The following is a 22,389-nucleotide window of genomic DNA, read 5'->3' on the forward strand; positions in this document are numbered from 1 at the left end:
GTAAATATAATATTGATTTCTTCAAAATTTAGTGGGTCAACACAATGTAACATTTTACAATTGTAGTCCTTTAAAGCTCTTTTTTATACTTAAAAAAAAGGTCAATATTAATATATATCATATCTAAAAATAATTAATTTATTTTATATCGGTTTTTTTAAATTCAAAATTTCTTAACATTTAAATACCAAATTTTTAAACTCTGCAATTGCTTTTTAACTAACTTCTCTAAATTGGCAAATTGCTCTCTTTCTCAAGATACATTTAAAGGTCCTACACAAGCAACAAAAATATTGCAGTTATCTACATTTACCTGATATTGGGCGGTCAATCTTCTCGTAACCGAGGTTTCGGCGACGTATCCGTTCTCGATCGCGGTATCGGGACTGATACTGAGTTGAAGTCCGGACACCACCCGGACGGACAGACGCGTCACAGACACGCGGTCGTTGGCGACTCTGATCTCTTTCGCGCCGATGACCCTACCGGTGATTGGTGACAGCACCTGCACCTCCGTGCGACCTATCCCGCGTCCCTGGACCAGTCTACCTTGAAGAAGCGTCGCTATTCTAAGATCGGAGACACGCAGCATGCCGGCTACGAGGTCGGTAACTCGCAGCCAGGTGCGCCGGCTGACGAAGTACGAGACCCTGCCCGAGTCGTGATCGGTCGCCAGAAATCGGGCATGCACCTCAACCGGACTCTGCTGGAAGCGCAATCTGCAATTAGCCGGGGACAGATTTCGATCGATAGAGTTGATCGTGTCCCATCCGTGATCGTTCCCATTGGATCGGAACCGCTCCTCGTGCTCGTCCTCCTCGAGAAGTCCGTCTGGATCGTCCACGTCCATAGACGAGTCCTCTATCGACTCCTCCGGATCGACGGCGCTTCTCTTCTTCGCTCGCGCGGTCACCGGCGCTGTTTCCGGTGGCATTATCGACGTCGAGGTAACTTCCGTCTTCTCTTCGACCTGCGTTGCGTTCAGCAAGCTCCGCTTGCTCTTCGTACTTGCCACGTGCTCCTCCGGTACCTTCCAACCCTTTATCTGGTTCAACCGCGTGTCAGCGACATTCACCTCCAGTGGAAACTCGGGCATCCACACGGTGAATCTCGCCAAGCCGGTATACGTGCCATATTTGACGAGTACCGATGCGTTGCTGGAGCCCCGGATCTCCGAACCATCTACGTACACGCTACTGCACGAGGACGATACCTGCGAGTTTAGGTTTAGGTATTCGTGATAACGATCGGGTATTAAATGTAGTTTGATCCTAAACTACAGTAGTTCGTAATGCACGGTTTAAGTGCATGGTATTGGGGCATCGAAGGCGTCATTTAATCCGCCGATTATACGAGGTGTTAGGAGTTTGAAACTCCTGGATATTATTCTCGTGCATTTAGGATTTAAATGACGCATTATAAAATTTAAATATTGCTGTATAGATCGTAACGTATTATAATATATAGGTATGACTGACTCCATTTCCATTTGTAAAGAATGGACTCAGGTCAGCACTAAAAGAAAAATGAATTTATATATAAATATATCCAATTTCACAAATTCGAACAACGATATGTAGAATAATTGTGACAAAATATTCTTGTTCTACATACCTATATACGAATAAAACATACATAAAATCTTATAAGTTATCGGACACGAGTCCTTAGCAATAGAAATGAAAAAACAGCTATTTCTACACACGGTAGCGGTATATAAGAGATTTCGAGATTTCTTCAATTAAACTCCTAGGAATCTCGGTGAGTGCTGAAGATAAATTAAAAAGCAATTACCTTGAGGACACTCTCGTCCTCAGAATGACAGGACGACTGCAGCGTGACATCGGCGACCGTGCCGGCTTGACTCACGATGAAAACCTTCATCCCCTGCGACACCTGACGCCCTGTCAACACTGCCGTATTCATCACCTCCCAGTTCTGAAGCAAAACATAAAACGTTCCCTCTTGCTTGCCGAAGAGAAACTCATAGCTTAAACTCCTATTCCTATTTTTAATAGTATGTGATGAAAGTTTGCATATATTTTAATATATGCATCTCTGTAACCTTCATTGATAGAGCCATTATCCATTATTCATAACTGTTATCTATTCTGCCTCGAACTTTATTCCCCTAACCGTCGTGACAAGACAAAAGGTGCGGTAAGCGATATTAAAAAATATGAACCGCCGGAAACATAAAATTCATAAAATATAAATTAAACAGAAATATGCAAAACAGAATAGAAAAATATTAAATTTATCTTTCTCCCAAAAAACATATATATAAACATCTTAAAATAAAATGAATAAATGCAAAAAAATACCAACTCTAGGAAAGAACTCAATTTTTATGGTAAACACTCAATATATTTTATACAATTCGAAACTGATCATTATAATCATTTTTTAATTATTCTATAAAATTAGGAAAAAATAGAACAATATTATATCTCATTTTAATTTTGTTTGATTTTACTTCTCGCAGAAAAAGCATGCAGAAGTTGTTGACCTTTCACAAAAGGCAGAACTTCAAAGCTTGTCTCAACCATAACGAAGAGTCTTCTCGCTGTTTAACCCGATGAAACTATCTTTTCTAATAGCACATACTATATATTTTTTCTAAAATAAAAAAAGTTATTATCGTAATAAATTACTTCCCGCGTTTGCGAAATAACCGATTAATTTTAATCTAACGACTTAACATCGTAAAATCGCAAAAAGTTTAAAAGCAACTCATAACGGATTTTCGTGGACTGTAGTTATTTTACAACTGGCGAGAGGACTTGTTCTTGCAGCTTGCCACGATGTTGCTCGTACACGTGGGAGATTAATTCCCACGTTTACACGTTCACGTGGACGCGTCGTCCGCGTCGGTGTACTTTACACTAGTTGAGCGTCGTCAATGGGGGAGCTCCGCAAAGGGGTTGGTTGGGCAGGGTCGGTCGGTCGGTCGGTCGGCCAGACTAGTAAGCTATTTCCAAGTTCGCTTCCGTCCATACAGACTGGCGGGCTTTGGAAGGAACATCAAACGGCTCGGATATTGCAGCGAGGGAATTTAAATCCCTGACGCCACGTTGGGGTGTATGTGCCCCAGCCAACTACTATATCGCTCGCGTGGACGAGCGTCATGCTCTCTTGCAATGATAAAAGCAGCGGGTGGGGTTTACATTCGAACGCGAACTGCGGCTCCTTCCCTTTCTTTCGTTAAATATTTTCTCATCCGTATCAAGACTCGCGAAAATATTTACGAGACCACCACTACGCGGACTACGCGCTCGTATTTGTATTTTGTATTTCACCGTGCAGAATGCGTCGTTCGCGAAAGAGACGCGAGAAATCCTTTGAGAGGAATCACCGGTTACATACATCGATCTTTTGATTCAGTTTCCATCGCGTGATGTAAGTATATACATATAGAACGTTAATAGAGAGTACAAAAAGTCCAAGATCGTACTATTTGCGACGATTTTCAATTCTTAGATCCATAACAAAAATTTCTCTTATTATTTTTTATATCTTCGAACAACATAATTCTTCTTTTATACGTATAATTAAAAAAAATCCTAATCCTTTGCAACAACGCTTAATTAAAATTTACTCAAGACATTTTTCTATTATTTGAATTTTTCAAACTTTCATTTGGAAACATCCGAGGATTAAAGTCAATCTGCTTTTATGAAAATTTGTAATTGAATGGCACCTTCTTTCCTAACTTTCTATATTAATCATTCGCGACAATACCGGGCTAATAATAGCCTGAGACGCGATTAACGGCGCGTAATTAATTAAGAGTTTCAGAAATCAGGCTAAAAACTTTTTTATTTATCGTACATTTCTAGTTTACTTTCTATTCTCCGCGAGAAATGTCAATTTTTCAATTGCGAGATTTTTCAATTTGGGATTCTATTGAATTATCCTTCAGCAAATCTCCCATGAGAGATTTAAAAAAAGCGACAAATATTTCGATCAAATTAAATTGATCAGATTTAGACAATTTAGAACCGTAATTTTTTATATAATTCACAAGTTCGTACCTCTATTTTAAAGAAAAGGAGACACTATAATATATTTCTAGACTTGTGTGTTGTACGTAATTAATATATTCTTTACGAGAGAATGCATGTCGTCTTTATTTTCAGCTACACATTTGCTCCGTTTTGTTCTTTTTAATAGTTTAACAGATTGACTCGTTGCGAGTAAGTTTCAAAAGTGTAGTATATGCAGCAAGCAGCAATGTACAAAGGTTGATGTATGAATTGAGCACGCAGTTCAACTTCCAGGATCGTAAAATTATATTTTCATAGATGAATAAAGCACGCAGTTACTTAGTTACTTTCCAGATATTTTCGAGATCGGTGAGATTATTTTGCGAGTTTATTAAAAACATTTTCAACGTAGGATGATGTTTCATCGACGGCGAATGGTAAGAGGTTGACGGGGGAGAAACAAGAGAGGTGCAAAGATTTTACGTTACTGGGCGTAAAATATGCACAATACACGGGTTATTACGTTGATAAATTTCATCAGAGAAAACAAGCGCGCGTGTCGGAGGTCGCTAATTGATAAATTAGATAATTAATTCGTTTACATATCCTTTTGAAGGCGCCGCGTGCCCGCTCGCTTGCTCGCTCGCTCGCGGGAAGTTGTCGGAAACTCTGTCTGCGCTTCTTGATTATCCTTACTCTAATTGCAGCTCCTTCCACGCGCGAGACTCGAGTGAAGTTTTTAATTAAAAGAGACCTCGTGCGAGACCTCTTTTCTTTGACCTTTGCCCTGCTTTATCCGCCAATATTGCGATTCTAGATTTTAAGATCGACTTCACCGACGACTTTGTCAAATTCGATATAACGCATAGATATAACAAATCCGCAGGATTAAATTAATAACTTATAATATCATCTACTAAGCAGAGAGAATTATTAAATATTAATTACCCTTCAGTTAATTTGAAGATGAGGCTTTAGCAAAAATATCAATAAAAATCAGTCGTCGCAGTGTGTAAAGTTTATAAATTTTATGTCTTTAAAAATAATATTAAAAAATTAAAATAAAATTTGCACTAAAATAGAATTCACTTGCAAAGTTGTCTAAAGAATATGATTTCGCAGACATACCGGCGCTATTATAAAAAGATATCATATAAACTTGTCATTGACCGTTTTATACACGATTTTGATTCTTCAGTAATTATTGTCCGAGAAGCGGGATGAAATATTTTTCTTAGTTAATTAATCATCTAAGATTCTATCGGGTGAATGTGCCTAGTCATCGACGTAATTTCATATTGACTTTCATACGCAGAGTTGTGTACTATGCACCTGCTGTGTCGTGTTACTGGAAATTGCGAGCATGTCATAGATAGTGTGGACCCGTCAGATCTAATATACATACCAAGAGGCTTGTGTCCTAATTGCTTGTTGTTGTGGCTTAAAAAGTGATTTATCAAAACCGCGTTTGACTATATCAGACATAACTACAGGCACTTTTATCACCGATTTCAAATTTTTTAAATAAAATTCGATGAGACTTCGCTAGAAAATAAGTTACGGTCTAATTAAGAAAATAGTCGCTAGTATATTTTTCTTACAAAAAATAAGAAAATTAATGTTTCGCTCTACGTACATTTCACTTTGTAAAGGAACGCGGAAATGCGCCGATACCGCTCGAACGTGTGGCAATCGAAAATTTCATTACGATCCGTTGTTACGGCAGATGCGTCGCTGCCGTTATCAAAATGGGTGTACGTAGCTCTGGCGATCGACTCTGCGGTATCGATGGAATTTTGCCACGAACTAGAAATATCGCCGTTATGGTGAAAGCGCGGGCGCGGAAAAGCCGAAGAGAAAAGCATCAGAGTGCTCGCCGTGGGAGCCAAAGAGGGAAAAGCATTATCCTTTGTCGGTCCTCTTCCTCCCTTTTTCTCTTTCTCTCTTCACGGAGCTTTTCCTTTTTCTCATCGCCTCTCCTTCCTTTTTCTCTCTTGTCTCGGTGCTCGCGAGGATCGTAGATTGGCCGACCGAGTGGAAACAGATTCTCGCGCGGCGGGGTGATCGATATACGTGACCGTATTGATCGTTCTCGTCGTTCGAGTTAGCTCTTTTCCGAGGGATTTTCACCGACAAAGTACGCAGTACGAGGTGCAAGAGACGAAAATCGTCGCGATGAAAATAATCATAACTGAAGAAAGAACGTCGAAATCTAAAAAATCCTTCAACTACTTTTCCTACGACATCGTTTTAAAAAGTTCTTGAATTATGACTTTTTGCAGTATTATAGTCTCTAGTATTATATATTTTTGTAAGTAAACTTCAAATTAGTATTCTATTTAACTGTGTAAGAATGGAATTTTGTAATCCATTTGAACTTCTGGAATTCAGTTTGCAAAAAGGCTTCCTTGTTCAGTAGCACGAAAAGGATTACTAGTCTTGATATTTCTGCTAAGAAAAAATTGACTCGAAACTGATCAAAGAATCGTTAAAAAATAATGTGTAAAAAGTGAGATATCTTGCAGATATATACGTATATACGTAAGTTACGTATCTAATAATGTTCCACGTACGAGGGCGATACTATAATTGTAGAATTTTTAGTGCCTGGTTATTTCGTCTAAACTTTTGACCGATGTCGGAGATAAAAATGGAGAACGAAGATAAAATTCTTGGTGATGCAAAATATTCACATCGGCGCTTCACATTTTATTCTAATTTTTTCGCTCGCGTGTATAAACTTGAAATTAACATTTATACCGCTAGAAGAATCGCGTATTACCTTGGAGATCGGAAGCACCGCCTGTATATCGTCCTTCTGTATCTCCAGCCGTGCCTGCAGTTTCCGTCTCTCAACATGATGATGATGATGATGCTGCAGCTGGCGTTGCTGCATTCGCTGTTGTAACTGATCAGCGCCCGTCAACTGCGAGCTGTTTTCCTCCTCGCCCTCGAGCGCATAACGCACACTCCATACGATCCTACCGCCGTCCCAGTTTCCGCTTATGCCCTCCTCGCTGGCCTCCAGCAGCATCGTCATTATTTCTTCCGCGGATCTAAGAAAAGGAAACAACAATAATCTTTGAAATGCGACATCCACGCAAAAAATTAAAAGACTACTTTCCAAAAAGTAAAACAAAGTTTCTTTGTACAAAAATTTCTGATAAAAATTAGATAATTACGTTAGAAAGAATAACAATGGAATAGGAATTCATAAGTTCACAATAAGACGCTAATGACGATTCTCTGAAAGCTCAAAGTGTCGTGAATACTCCACGGAATTTGTGTATCACACCTAATGAAGGAGATTCGAATGAATGTTCGTTCATGTTCGCTCGTGTGAGTATACCTTCGACAATTAATGTCATTCTTTTCCAAATGGGTTCGCGAGAACGAGTGCAGAAATTAAAAGGAACGAAAACTCGCCTGTTAGTCGGCTATTAAATCGCAAACACAGAAAATTGTACGTCATTACAAGAATTTAACGATCTTCTCGCGCGGGCTTTGTATTTTCCTCGATGTACGCTTTAAAAGCGTTCCTCTAAAACGTCTTTATTTGTTCTCAGCTACACGCGATTCCTCGTCTCATTCATATTTTACGACGAGCAATGGACGACGTCGGATTATTAAAATTACCGTAAAATGAGCAGTTTTCATGAGAATTATGAATTAAAGCGCAATTAAATATTCATAACCATGTAAATGTAATTAGACATACCCATTTATCGAATTTAATTAAACGTAACATTATTTAGTACCAATAATATATCTTTTTGACGTTAAATAAATACATATGTATGATCTCTTGATCGTAAAATTATACGTATGTATGTATGAAAATTGTGAAAAAAATATGATATTCTATTAAAATGTGAAGGTGTGTTTTTATTCCACACAAAATTAGATGCTAACAATAAATACAATACCAACTAATCTTGAAAATTGACTTAAATTTTTAGACTAAATAAAAAATTCTTATTAATAGTTTTTTTTAATTCCTAAGAATATTAACACGATACATTTCATCATTAGTTTTTTTTTAGTTCAAGTTGAAAAACAATTTTCGCTCCTTCAGCTTTTGGCTAAAATTAACTCGTAAGAAATTGTCGCGCATTGTTCACAGTAGATTTGAAATACGGTGTATGTAATTTGTGTTCTAGAATAATAGGAAGTAGTGCATTTAAATCATTATCGAAGGATATCGTGATAAGCAACATGAAATTACACGAGTCAACTTGAAAGTGTAAATTGCCATCGAGTTTCAAAGATGACGATAAGTTCGGTAAAGAGTTAATAATATCCATCGAGAGTTGAGTTTCTTCGACGCCCCCATCCATAATTTACGATTTTTTTTTCTTCTTTTTGTTGAACACTCTCTTAGTAAGCGTCTCGTTCGCAGCGTCAGTCGCTCATTACGCCTTCTCGAGATTCTTATCTTATCGAGATGAAGGCAGCGACGTTATTTCAAAGTAATTATTCTGCAGCCTCGAGCCACTTGCCTAGCTATGAGGAGCCGGTATCACACGAGGTATCGGGTCTGATCTCGATGCGAGAACCGTCGCGTTCGCTACCAGCGCGCGCCGCGCGCCGCGTGGAATCTCGATAAGCGGAACCGCCGGCGAAGTTGAGTTCCCTTCACCCTCCATCCCTTTATCGCGGCCGTTGATCCACGTTGCGTGCGTGCCGGGTGGCGTTAACTCTTCGCTCGTGTTCGCGCGATCGATGATCAGCGGCTGAAGCGGGTGCAAATCGTCGATCTCGCGAAAGCGTGCGCGAAGCTGCCGGAGTTCGAAGTCGAATCGAAGTGGAATCAAAGCGGACCATCGACGCCGACGGGTTAACGGCGATAACGAGAATCTTGTCTTGCTTGCGGATTCCCCGCCTCCCCTTCCGCCTTTATTCCACTGTTCCTCCGCCGATTTTAGCACGCATCGCATCGCTACGTCAGCAATTGGCGCGTCTCGCCCGATGACTTTTTTCTTTATCAGTGCTTCGCAACTGCGGTATATAAGGCGATCATTCGACTGCCATCGCGAGTATAAATTGTCCTTCTGAGTTACATGATCGATTATGCGTCGCAACGCGCTAGTTTGTTTAGCGGGTTTGCTCGTGGGGCTTGCAGCTACGCACGTCGTCCAGGGATACCCTGTGCAGGAGGATGTGCAGGATCAGGACGCGTTAACCACGTTAACGACTTTAGTGACAACGACACCGATCGTCAATGTCGTCGATGTCGTCGTTGACGCAAACGAAAAGAAGCCCGACAGTTCAAGTTCATCTAGCGAGGAAAAGGATGCTGATAAACGTACGAGAAGAGACTTGTACCTCGGCGACAAATGGAGGCCCTTGGAGGACGAGGATCAGGAAGAAGAAATAAAGGAACTTGAGCGCGTGAGGCGTGCAAGCAAACGGAAGGTTGAGAAAGACGACGATGACAGCAGCAGTAGCAGCAGTAGTAGCAGTAGCAGCAGCAGCAGCAGCAGCAGCAGTTCTTCCAGTAGCGATGATGATGATGATGATGACAATGACGATGATGACAACGACAATTGTTGTAAGAAGAGTAAGAAACGTGTAAAAGCGAAGAAAAATGACGACGAAAATTGTGATGATGATGATGACGACGACGACGACGATGAGAAGTGTGACTGCGATGACAATGATAATGATCGTAAAAAAAGTAAAAAACGGCGCGTGAAATCAAAGAAGAATAATGAAGAAAATTGTGATGATGATGACGACGACGATGCGGAGGACAAGAGAAAACGAAAAACAAGACACGTTAAAGAGGATACTTCGCAAAGTATATCATCGTCCGAAGAAGGGAAGAATAAACAGAAAGAACGATTTATTCGAGCGGTTCAAGATACATCGGAGAACAACTCGTTCGAAGAGAAGAACAATCCGAAAGGTCGATTTATCAGAGGGGTCAAGGTTAACACGGAAAGCGGATCGTCATCTGAAGAGAAGAACAAGCCGAAGAACTCGCGATTTATCCGAGCGGCTGAGAATACTTCCGGAAGCGACTCGTCCGAGGAGAAGAACAAACCGAAGAATCGATTTATCAGAATGGTCGAAGATACTTTAGACGGGAGTAAATCATCGTCCGAAGAGAAGGACAAACTGAGAAATCGATTTGTCAGAACGCTCGTTGATACTTCGAAAGAGAGTAAATCGTCCTCCGCGGAAAGGAATAAACCGAAGAATCGTCTTGTTCGGTCAACCGAAGATTCCACGAGCGAATTGTCATCTGAAAAAAGGAGTGAGGCCCCTTTCTTTATTCGCGCTTACAAAGTTGAAGATGTCAGTCAACCGCAGCGTATCATAGAGCAAACCGACAAACCGCACAATCGAGTGATTCGGTCCAAGAATGACAAGAAAAAGAAGAAAAAGAAGACTACAAAGACGAAGCGCCATTGCACGCCTAAGGCGACTACTGTAGAAGCAGATACCTTGGATCAAACGACGTTATCAACGGACTATCTTCCTGCAGTGTGACAGCATTAATTTCGATACTATATTTCTTTTACGTTAAAAATACAACACACGAGAAGATTCCATAAGCAATATAATTTAGAATATTGTTACTTGTGTGGTTAGCTAAACTCTTTAAATCACAATAAATATACTCAAATAAACAAATTTGTCTGTTCTTCATTAATCGTCCAAAACTGTTGTAAAAAAAATGGACACAGTCTTGTATATGATAGAAAAAAGCTTTAAACTTTATAATTAAAAAAATTAATATTAATAATTTGAGTGGTTAAATGTTAGTTTCTGTTTGATATAAAAGATGCGTAAAAATAGAAAAGTCAAGTTTTGAAAGCATTATTGAAAGAAAAAATTAACAGATCTTTACTTTTGCTCGTTCACCCGAAAATTTTTGTCTTATTCGCTTTGCAACAAGACTTAATTCCCTCGTATTCTCGGTTTAACGAACGGAAACGAGGGATTTAAGTTGCTCATTACATTAACCGCCCTCATGTTCACAATTCCAGTAAGAGTCTTTCTAAACTCGCCGACGTATGCCAGCTTAACAAGGGCAGATTGCGCGACAGGGCTATTCTGAAAGAGTACATGATGTACTTACGTGCTCGGTGCACGCGACGGGTTCTCCTTACGTCGCGCTGTGAACGTAGCTGCCGTATTCTTTACGTTGACATCGCTATCGACGATCCAGTCAGGGCTGCTGGAGGAAGCATCCAGGATCTTCACGCCGGCCTTCACACGCGCTCTGAAACACACCGTAAACGCACCATTCAAATAATTAAAGAATGAAACGAAACACCGATGATATTGATAATGAATAGGAAAAATCTGTGATGTAATTAATCCTTTACTCTTTGCAGAGAGGTAAATATACTCTTTGTCTGTTAATTTGAGAAAAAAAAGTTTCAAACGATCTCGTTATTTAATAATTCTGTATGTGTAACCGGCTTGTTGTACAACACAAATGCGTATCGATGCAATAACACCGCGATTTGGATTTCTATTTATAAAGATATTATATTATATTCTCGAATCTCACACGATTCGAATTGCGCTTGGAAGATAATTAAGATAATTTTTCATGAGTTCGTATTCCACTCAAAACATGAAAACATATCAGCATCAGATACCGCAATATCGAGTAACTTGTATTTTAATACCCTTCCGATACCTTACTCTTCAAAAGAAATATTTAATTAAATTTCATCAGAAATGTAAATGTTTTACTTGTCTTATGATTATCATTTTGTAATCCAATAATTTCAAGCGATACGCCAATCTTCCAGTATAGAAGATCAATTTTCAAAACAAAACTGATAAACTTTCAGGAATTTTTATTGACAACCAACGTTCTCAAAATTGATGTAAAAAATGTGTTAAAGATGATTAATAATATTATTAAGTACTGTCAAGAGAAAAGATAAGAAGGATAACACAAAAAATATGTTCAAAGAGGAATGTGTGTATTATCATATAAATATATATAAAATACAAGTCACGTGCAACGTTTCAGAAATGTTTCTTTTCAACGATGACTTATACAAGTACTCCGGTATTTTTATTACTCATATCACGTCGTATCGATCGACCCGCGTACGTTTCTTTCATCCATCGTATTATTAGCTACGTCCCTCTGTCATTAAAAATGAATGAACGTACAGTTCTTTACCGACGAGACCCATTGCCCTCATGTTGCTCTAACAATACGTCAAGTGTACTTACACTATATGTATAGTCGACGAGTTTCCCCCTAGACTTTAAGAGTCACAAAACAACTACAGGTCGCAATTCTTTGAACGCGAGTCAATAACTGATATTTAAATAGTTTCGTGACAAGTTGCATGTCTAAAAAAAAGCACGTGTTTATATATATTTCTTTTAATTTCTTTAATAAAATAATACACAGTTTTCAGTATTAATGTGACATATGTACGAAAAAAAGATAAATGAGATGTGAATATAAAATCAACTTTTCCACTCTGTAATTGCATTCAATTATCTTCCCACGATCTTGCCAGTTATCCTCGGTAAGATGTCAAACATAGATATCGGATTTTTGTTCGATCGGATCCTCCGATGCAACGAGGACTCTTCACATATGGTACCGTGCTTCGAGCATCGGTTCTCGGTTGTCATCGCAATAATACCACGCTACTTCTCGTCGAGGCAATGTCGCGTGCACTCCGTTCCCGGCGGAGCCGCATCCGCGGCAATCCTGAGAGCCGGATTGAAATTTAAGCGGCACCGTAGCGTCGCGTCGCCGCGAAACGCAGCTGCAAGAAGGCTGCAAGAGCGTCAATAATGCAGCAAACTTCGCATGCACTTCGCACTTTATCGTATGCGTATGTGACACTTCTCGTTCATCCGGCAATCTTTCTTGCCGTTGCTTCTTATCGAGTGACATCCCGGTTTAGGAACATTCTCGAAGCTTCCGGAAAATGCCAAAGAAAAAAACAATATAAGAGATCAAAAAGAAATAATAATAACGCTAGAAACATAGCATGAGTAATGAAGTACTTGCAAAGAAATTTACTTTGATTAATCCAAATGAACTTAAACAAAATTAATGATCTATTCTGAGAATAAAAAGAGTACTTATGTGTAATACAGAATATCAAGAAATTAAGTGTCAAGTATATCTTATTTCAACAAAATTTATTTTGAAATTTATTGTTAGTCAAAGGTCGGCATTTTTACTAAAAACAAGAAAAAAAATTATCTTTAAATTGGCCAAAGAATTCGTCGAAAGAATTACGATAAAAAGCACATATGGTGAGTCTGAAACATCTATATAATCTAAAACGGTAACAGAGATCTTCACGCACGTTTCTTTCGATTTCGAGATATTCGTGTAGATTTCTGAAAAATTTTCAGAGAATCACGGACGATTACGTGGAAACATGCACATCTAAATGGAAAATTCGCGACATTCGCGTTTATCTTTGTCCTCGTATATAGCATTGCGAGAGAGTACGGGGCCATCTTTTCCGTGACTACGCGGGAGACGTTTTCCTCATTATTGCCAAGTCGACTCGCTCGTGCGAGGGAGGAAGCTGCGTTCCTTCGAACTAACTCACGTTCTAGTTATGTGACCGGGTCACAGGGTCGGTATCATGTACGCGGTATACAAGGCGAGGGAGGAGAGGAATGCGGCTGAAGAAATGCGTCTGTCTGTCGCCGCAACGCATAGATATTCGCCATGATGCGACGTAACATTATGGTACACTGCGGTCGACGAGGCAAATCAGATATTGTTGTTGTCGCGATACGGTGAAGCTGGAGAACAATTCGAAATTCGAGAGATTATATACGTAGCTGTAAAACAATTAATATATTCATGATTTCGCATTCCTTTTCAGACCTTTTTTTCTTAATATTTTTATTTCAATAATATGATCACTGTTTCCATTTGTCATTTGAAGATTTATAAAGACCATATTTTTCTACCTATGTTATCTTTAATATTTTTCTTTTATTTTATTGTATTCTTTTTTTTATGTAACTCAGTATTTTCGATAAAATCAAAACCTTTGATTATGTGCGAATGTGGATTATTGTATAATAATTATTTCATAGGATGTAAAGACTGATTAATAAAACTATTACCTGAAGTCAAAATTATTTAAAAAAATATAGAAATGAAAGAAAAAATATTCATACTGTCAAATGCCATATGTTACAAGTTGTATAATTTATTTGAAACGTGCGCACTCTACCATTACGGCAATGTATCTTCTTAAGTTTCTATTTGCGTCTCCGACTAGGGACTTTCAATCTCGTGGAGGTCGTTCTTAATTCAAGCTGAAACGGGAATTTTCGAGTGCGCGAATGCAATGTCGCCCGGCCGTAAGCGGATCCCGCTGTGGAAAAGTGCACCGAGTGGCTAATACGAAACTTCGGTCCAAGCTAGACCGGATATTGCCTCTTCAAGTTCCTTCGGCGTATTTGCCGAAGCCGAGTGAGCGGCCGGCTAATACGTATTTAAAGACGCTGCACCACCAGTGCCTCCCATAATAACTCAATTTGCTTTTTCCCCCGAGAGAGACGCGGACCGATGCCTTTTATCGCGCCTTTACCATCGCTAGAGCGTATTACCTTCCCTTATGCGCATTGCCATAACGTTGGTGGATAAACGAGGAAAAATTCAAAACGCGGAAACGATTACAAAGAACACGATATTTTCCTGAAATCCCGGTATAAAATATTTCTAAGGCAAAATGTCGCTCTAAGAAGTCAGCTGATTTCTTGCAGCAAATATCCAGTGAGAGATACCACGATATCGCGCCAGTCGACAGCAGTTATGGTTAAAAATTCTCGGGCAACGGATGCTCGTCCCTTGACTAATAACAAAGGAACATTCTATTCCATTATTAGCGTAATGATGCATCTATATTTTATGTTGATATATTTTATAGTACATATGACCTCTTTTGAAGTTTTAGATTAATTGGTTGTAAACTGCCAAGTTTAAGATCTTTGCAGATGCGTCGCTTCAAAATTCCACTGGCGTCAAACATTATAGCATATGGCTTGCACTGCGGCGCATACTGTGCCGCATATTGCGGAGCACACCGCGGGCTTTACACACACACATACTGTATTAACTTTGTCTCCACAATCATACTAACAATGCGCGGATGTTCCTCCAAAAAGAACCCCGCAGTTGTTCTCCACCTCGAGTGTCATAATTTAAGCGTACAAAAACAAGCGTAATTACTATCTCCGCATGGTACAGTTCGCCTTCTCACTTCCAGCAATTAATTTACATATCTCCGGTCTTAATCGTTTCGACGGATCCAAAACCTTAATTAAATTAAGCTGAGAGTAAATTAAGCTTCAGACAACAGCAGAGAAAAGCGTGTGGTGCGCGTAACAAAAACGTAAGTAAGGGAGAAAACGTCAATTTATTCCTTCTTGCGCAACGCCGTAAAAACAAGAGCTGCATGAAAATTTACCAAAGTAGCTAACATCAGAACAATCTCTCCAGATATAACTCTTAAGTACATATTTTTTATATTATTTGTTCTTCGTAAACATTGTACTTTCTATATAATAAAGCTTTTCAAGTTTTGATAGTTTACTTATATTTTGAACTTTAATCAAACTTATATTTATATTTGATAAGAAAAGAATAAGAGATATGATGAAAAAGAAATGATAAATCTTCTACGGCAAAACCAGAATTGAGCTAAAACGAAGCAAGTTCTCTATCAGATTTATTTTTCTTGCTAATTATATCGCCCTGACAAATGACAACAGAGTAGTAACTACAGGTTAAATGAGAATTAGCGGAACGACGACACGAAAGAGGTGGATATTGGGTCATCGTTAAACAACGCCCAGGACTCGCCGGTCGGGCGAGTTAGGAGCGAGCCAATTACAAGTTCAAATCAAGTTATTTCCGTGAGCCTATCTTGCATTTACATACAAATCGCCGATGTGCGAAGCGACGGACGGAGAACGCTATCGGGAACGATCACGAATGCATGCCATGCACACACGCTTTCACGCTGACGAATGACCGAATGTCGCTGTAAAATTACCGTTTATTCAATGAATCTCTCTCTCTCTTCATCGTTCGTGTTTTGGCCGATCGATCGACATTGGCAGGAATACAGTCGTGTATAGGGATACGTGTATGGAGATATAGAGAGTTAGTAGAAGATCAACATCCATATGTACTACGAAAAACAGTTTGAATATCGATCAAGATAAATTTAGCGTAACTCTAATCATGAGTCGCTATCACGTGCAGTTTTCCAGTTAGTGTGCAAAATAATCGTAAGTATAGACATGAAGAAAAGTTAAGATCATTTTCATTAATATCAAACAAACTATACATTTTCCTCGATTCACGCTTCAGCATTTACAATTGAAAGTGTGAGATAACTAAGGATTCTGCATAGCTGTTGCACTGTTGAACGATGCAATATCGCAGGGGCACAGAGGCGAAGACCTATGGTTGGACTAGTGCGGCTTAAGAGGCGGCCGCGTAGGAAATCTACGGTTTAACGTGGCGCTGTAAGAGCTTTAGATTAAGGTTGCGAGACATAAAAAGCGGGATAAAGCCCCCCCTCGACGCGGACAAAGGCTACGATTAGCTCTTAGCAAGCTCTTTAACGCGTGAAGAAATTTTCGCCCAACTCGTCGTATTTCCAGAGAGCTTCTCCCACAGGGTAGTTTCGCGTTTAAAATATTTAAGAGATTTGGACGAACGTTTTTTCCCAAATTTTCGTATCTGGAATTACATTTGTTAAATAAATAGGAAACAAATAAAGATAAGGAGAAAGAAAGGAAGGAGATATATCGTATTTACAATGTTCGATCTTTTAAATGTTACAGTAACATGCATGAAAATATAATTGGGAGTTATTCTAACGCGTAATCTAATGTCGCGTATGAATTATTCATTTTCGAGATCGGTTAACTGTTCGCGAAATTATGCAACAATAGTGATAGGATACTATTCTATAACTAATAATACATGTTCGTTAAACATCACGATATTATTAATTTGATAATAGTTGCCTATCGTTATTATTGACGAGACAAAATTCAGACAAACTGACAAAAGTTAGAAAAATAATCATCTATGCAAAACGTTTGTAAAAGATTTGCATAAAAAGATATTCTAAAATAATGTACGTAATAGAAGGATGTCGCAAGCCAAATTTTCTATGTTTACGAGATTATTAGCATTACATAACGTGATTAAATAAAGAATAATAATTTATCTGCGTAAATAACTCAACTTTTGTAAAAATATGACTATCTCATTAATTCTGCAAAATTGCCGACCGTCAAGGCTATGAGGCTACGCAGATTCTGCGTATATAAACAAACGCATTTCTGTTTTAAAATCTCTTTAGTATGCAGAAACTGCGAAGATGATCTCGATAACCTGCGACCTCCGTAATGAGTCCAACTATCGATACCGCTTGTGTTGCGCGTTATTATCGTCCATACTATGACATTTCGAAAACAAGTAACAAAATTCACGTAAATCATATTTTGGAGAATGTTATAACTAATAAAACTTTGATTATTCTCAGAGAATGGAATAGATAAAGTTTTTAACACATACGTTTAATTATCAATTTAATCCCTTAAGAATTTATATTCTAAATAAACTGCATAATACTGGATCTCTTCATTTCGTGATAATACGAAAAAGAACTAATCGTACATACAAATGCTTTCCGGCTATGTCGTATGCAGAAGCTTTCAATTTGTATTCGTTTGCGAGATTTTAATAAGCTTCCCGGTAATAAGGATTAAAGAAAGTTCATTAGTACCCCACTTTTCGCGGTACTGCTAAAAAAATCTAAATTACATTCCTGTATAATTAATAAATAAACTCGCACGGTCTCAAATATCATATTCAAAGAGGAGCGCAATTCATATACGACCAAGCAGAAAAGGGTAATAAATAAAAAGTGCGATATCACATCTTTTCGCATGAGAAATTGCTGCAGGGCGCTGCGCCTCACCCTGTGTAAAAATAGCGTAGAGAAATTAGCCCGTCATAAAATTTTTATTAAGAAAAAACCGCTTCAATCAGCGATTACGGAATCGATATTCTACGATGTAGTGATACAGTGCGTTAAAATAATCAAAGGTTTTTTAAGTCGACCGATTTGTCGTGATGATATTAATGCAATAATCACGGCGGAGGCGGAGATAGCAGTTTTAAATATAATGTTATGCCTATTGCGTCACAATTAAAGTATAAAAAGACTTTTTTCGTAGTAGCGCTGTAAGTAGTGGTAGAGTTTTCGCTCAATATTTAATTGTTCGTTAATCCATTAATTATTTAAAGACACACTATGTATATGCGACGTTATGACGTCGACACTGGAACGCCCAAGTCTTTATCATAATAGCACACGTAAATGCATATACAATAGCCTTTTAAGCGGTTCATAAATTTTGGAAGGGCTTCGTATAAACTTCCGCCAAATTATCTTGGATATACTTTCACGCATTGTGCCATAACTCGAATTATGTCTAAAATATTACCGAGCATTAAAATTTATAAATTTTAAATAAAAAAGTATTTCCCATCTCGAAAAATAATAAAGAATTTCATGTGAATTGATTGTATGTCGTAACGCGTGGATTAAAATTCTTTACAAGATATCTGAATCATCTGAATCATGAGAAATGCTAATCTGTTTTCGCGATATTTGCGGTACTCTGTGCATAATGGCGGTGGTTCGATTAATTATGTAAGCCTTACCACGTACAGCTTTATGAAACTGATGCGTGCTTTTTATTACAATGGATATGGATCTTGCGCGACTCATATATAGTCCGTTATAGTTCACTCTTATGTACCCTATACGTGTCGTTATATATCACGGAACTTCTATGCTATGCTATACTATGCGACTTATAGTGTTGGTTCAAGTGTTTCGCGATTATCCGACGGAAAAAGTTCCATCCCCACGACACCGGTTCGCATTCCCAACAGCGTGTTACAGAGCCAACGATGCGTTTCTCACGCGGATTGGCTGCCGTTGGTCCGTGCTCGAGTGTACCCCGCGCGTTAGTCGCAGTCGCGGAACTTCCGAGTGCTTACTAACAACAGACGAGCTTGTAACTTCGCTCGCCAGCTTACTTGACAATTCATCCAATTAGAGGATTCCAACCCCTCCCGACGGAACGTTTCCGACCCATTTTCCGGCCGCGCAAGAGTGGTCCCCTCGAGCTGGGATTTAAAAGCACTTTCCGCGAGACACGCGCGGCTAAAAAAGAGTAGATGCAAAGTGAATCTCAATGCGGAAATTGCGACTCTCGCTGTTTGTCCGAAAGTGGTTAAACGAGATATCATAAGCGTGTTTATACTTGCCGATGCCGCGATCCCGGCGTGAATCACCGTTTATTTGTGGATTTCCAAAGCGTGTTTATCCAGCATCATCAATCTCATAATTAATATATTAGTGAAACTGTACCTTCGATCAATGTTTTTTAAACTATATATGTACATGTATAAACAACGGGAGCCAACAAAAGATGCCGCAGTTTGACGACCAGCCATTTTAATTTATCTTTCCTTCTTATACTTCTCATCTTTAATTTGTCTTCAATTTATAAGTTATCACAAATAATCATCTTGACAAGTACCGCTCTTTCTAAGTAGTTAAAGTTTACTCGTTGTCGTATCTCAAAAATTCTAAAAAGCTCGCTAAGTTGCTTACCTTAAATAAACCGCGACGATCAACGGCGGTCGCTCCTGCCGCGGGTCTGTCACTTTAACGGGATGTAGGAAGGCCGGGATGTGCAACCTGGACCTCGGATAGAGCGGTCCGTGTGGCACCAGCAACGTTAGCGAGTCATCCGCTCTGAGTTCCTTGTAATCCGCTTTGTTAGGCGCGAGCGGCACTTGACCCAAAGGAGTGACTGGCTGTATTTGCACTCTGGGTCTGCAGAATCCTGACCCACCGGTAGCGTCAACTGAACCGCCACCGCCACCGCCACCGCCACCGCCACTACCAAGTCCTCCCTCCTCCGTACGCGGTTCCAACACGGAGTAAGCAACCTGGATCAATCGCGGCAGACTTTTGACGACCTTGACACGGCCAGAAGCATCGGGCGGCGGTAACGGTGCCCACCAATCGGCCGGTATGGTGATCTGCGCGAGGCATACGCCGTTCTCACCGTCAGGACTGCAGGCGGCCGTAAGCGCGGAAGATGATGAAGATGAGGAGGAGGAGGAGGAGGAAGAGGAGGAAGAGTAACCATTGCTGCTCCTGCTTGCGGCATTACCCCGCGATGGACTGGCCAAGCTGGCGTGCAGCACTACACAGACTCGCTGATGCCGCGCCATCAGCAACTGACGTCTACCACCGGCCTCGCTGCCGGCGTGGAAGAGCACCCTGAGCACGGGCGAGTCGCGCGGCACGCTGTTGGCCACCAGATGAGCTGACATGTCCAGATGGCGAGCGCCGAGTTCCTGGGCGTCCAGAATCGTCGCCGCCGTGAGATTGCGTCGCGTTTCTGGTCCCGGCAATGCGTCCAACGGATCGGGGACTATGTAACGCGCCGGTACAGTCTGTTTGGTGCTAAAAGGACCGTATGTGGCCCGCACCGATACCGGCTCGCTCGTCTGGAAGACGGTGAACTTGTCGATTGAGAGAACAGAGCCAGGCGGCGGCGACGGTACCGTACTCCCCGCATTATTATTGTTATTGTTGTTACTATTCGATGCACTCGTAGATAGCGCCGGGATAGCGCTATCCGACGTGCCGCGGGCCGGATAATATTGCCGCGGTATGTGCTTCAAGAAGAATCCACCGTCCTTATTCTCGAAGTGAACCTCCACTGATGCCGCCACGTCTGGAAAGATAAAAAGAAACGACATGGTTAAACGCGAGTCTCGAGCCCGCTCGTTTTAGAATTATCTGGTCTACAATCAGTTGTTGACATATTAACACCTCGATACTGACAATCCGAATGTTTAACTTTACCTGACATAGAACACGATTTTCTTCAGGCATTGTAAAATATAATAAATATAATTTTTTATATTTTATAGATATATAAATGATGATCTTTGTGTATTTATAATAATAAATACACGTTATGTATTGATGTAAAGCATATTTATACTATGTAGTATAACATCCATAATTCGAAGTCATCTAGATTATATAGTCACCTAATTTTTATATTTCTCAAATGTCTTTAAAAGTGTCTAAATAATCTTTGGACATTCGTCATCCTTTACTTATTTCATACTCTTTCACTGCTCGCCATTTTTCAAATTCCATATATATTCCATATATTGCTCTTAAATATTGCCGTCGTCTCACGTTGCGCCTTGGCCTTCACGACGGCAACGGCAACGGCGACGACGACCGACGGCGTGCGATTTCCCCGACAATAAATCACGGCGTTCAACGCGAAGTCGACAATTTTTCCTATCGCGTCGATGGTACACGACGCGACGCGACGAAGAATGGAGTCGCTGGGTTGGCCATTGGAGAGCTGGCGCGCGTTCACGCGCATCCAAAAGTTGGCGCAGGTGAGCGGAGAAGTTGTAAATCGGTGGTAGGAGGGTGCTGGCCTGGCGGCGCGAGGGACGGCGCGGCTGCGCTCCATTCGGACATAAATTTCCGAGCAAATCCCGGAGTAAGCGCCAGCTGCCCGCACGGCCTCGCGTAAAATGGAGGAAAGCCTCGGAAAAGCGAGAAGAGGAAGCGAGGAGAGAAGCGAGCCGCTCCCTCTCCCACTTCCGATTCGACCCTCGTCGCTTATCTCACGTCTCACAGCGCCCTATAGACCAACCCTCTCTTTTCTTCCGTGCTAGCGTTAGCTTCTATTTCAGCTTCTGTTTTTTTTCTTTTTCAGATCCGATAACAGGCGATTACGTTAAAATGATTTAGTGGGGTTTCAACGGAACTTATTGCTACATTGTGATGCGAATGAAGCACAACGGCGATGGATAATATATTATAGTGTAGGTGGTAATCAGAGAAATGCTATTTGTGTTAACTTTAATTGCGGTGACTATGTGATTTACGTGGGAATATCTTCCTATAGCGTGCACGCGTAGTTTGTTCAATATCGATAATTTATGTGACGAAACGTTGATTTATTATCAGAAATATCAATTAACGAGACAAAGTTATTGTTTGTTACTAGACGTTTAAACGTGAATCTGTACAAGACACACTTTACGTCTCAGACATCGTTATACTGATGTATCCAACCGTGAAAATGAAACGCCTTCACAATTTGCGGTTGATTGGTGCATTTAATGACCCTCGTAATTTCCACTTTTGCGGATCATCCACCCTACAATCGACCCGCATTCTTGTGCGCGTTTTCCAGATTAACGCATCGACGAAAATTAACGCGCGTTTAAGATGGGACAAAAAAAAAAGGAGAGACAGAGTGGGAATAAAGCGACCGT

General features: G+C 40.1%; 1 protein-coding gene across 1 annotated transcript in view; it reads right to left on the reverse strand.

Moving 5' to 3' along the window:
• Dtn (transmembrane protein 132C dtn) overlaps window positions 1-22,389 on the reverse strand; it is a 101,364-nt gene that overhangs the window by 10,474 nt on the left and 68,501 nt on the right. Inside the window, exons 2-6 of the mRNA XM_071784000.1 lie at window positions 19,673-20,810; window positions 11,074-11,217; window positions 6,769-7,042; window positions 1,795-1,938; window positions 314-1,213 (exon numbers count right to left, since the gene is read on the reverse strand). Of these exons, the coding sequence (XP_071640101.1) occupies window positions 314-1,213; window positions 1,795-1,938; window positions 6,769-7,042; window positions 11,074-11,217; window positions 19,673-20,810 (2,600 nt within the window). The remainder of the gene's footprint in view (window positions 1-313; window positions 1,214-1,794; window positions 1,939-6,768; window positions 7,043-11,073; window positions 11,218-19,672; window positions 20,811-22,389) is intronic.

The sequence above is a fragment of the Temnothorax longispinosus genome, chromosome 7 (assembly GCF_030848805.1).
Source record: "Temnothorax longispinosus isolate EJ_2023e chromosome 7, Tlon_JGU_v1, whole genome shotgun sequence".
In the NCBI taxonomy this organism is placed as follows: Eukaryota; Metazoa; Arthropoda; class Insecta; order Hymenoptera; family Formicidae; genus Temnothorax; species Temnothorax longispinosus.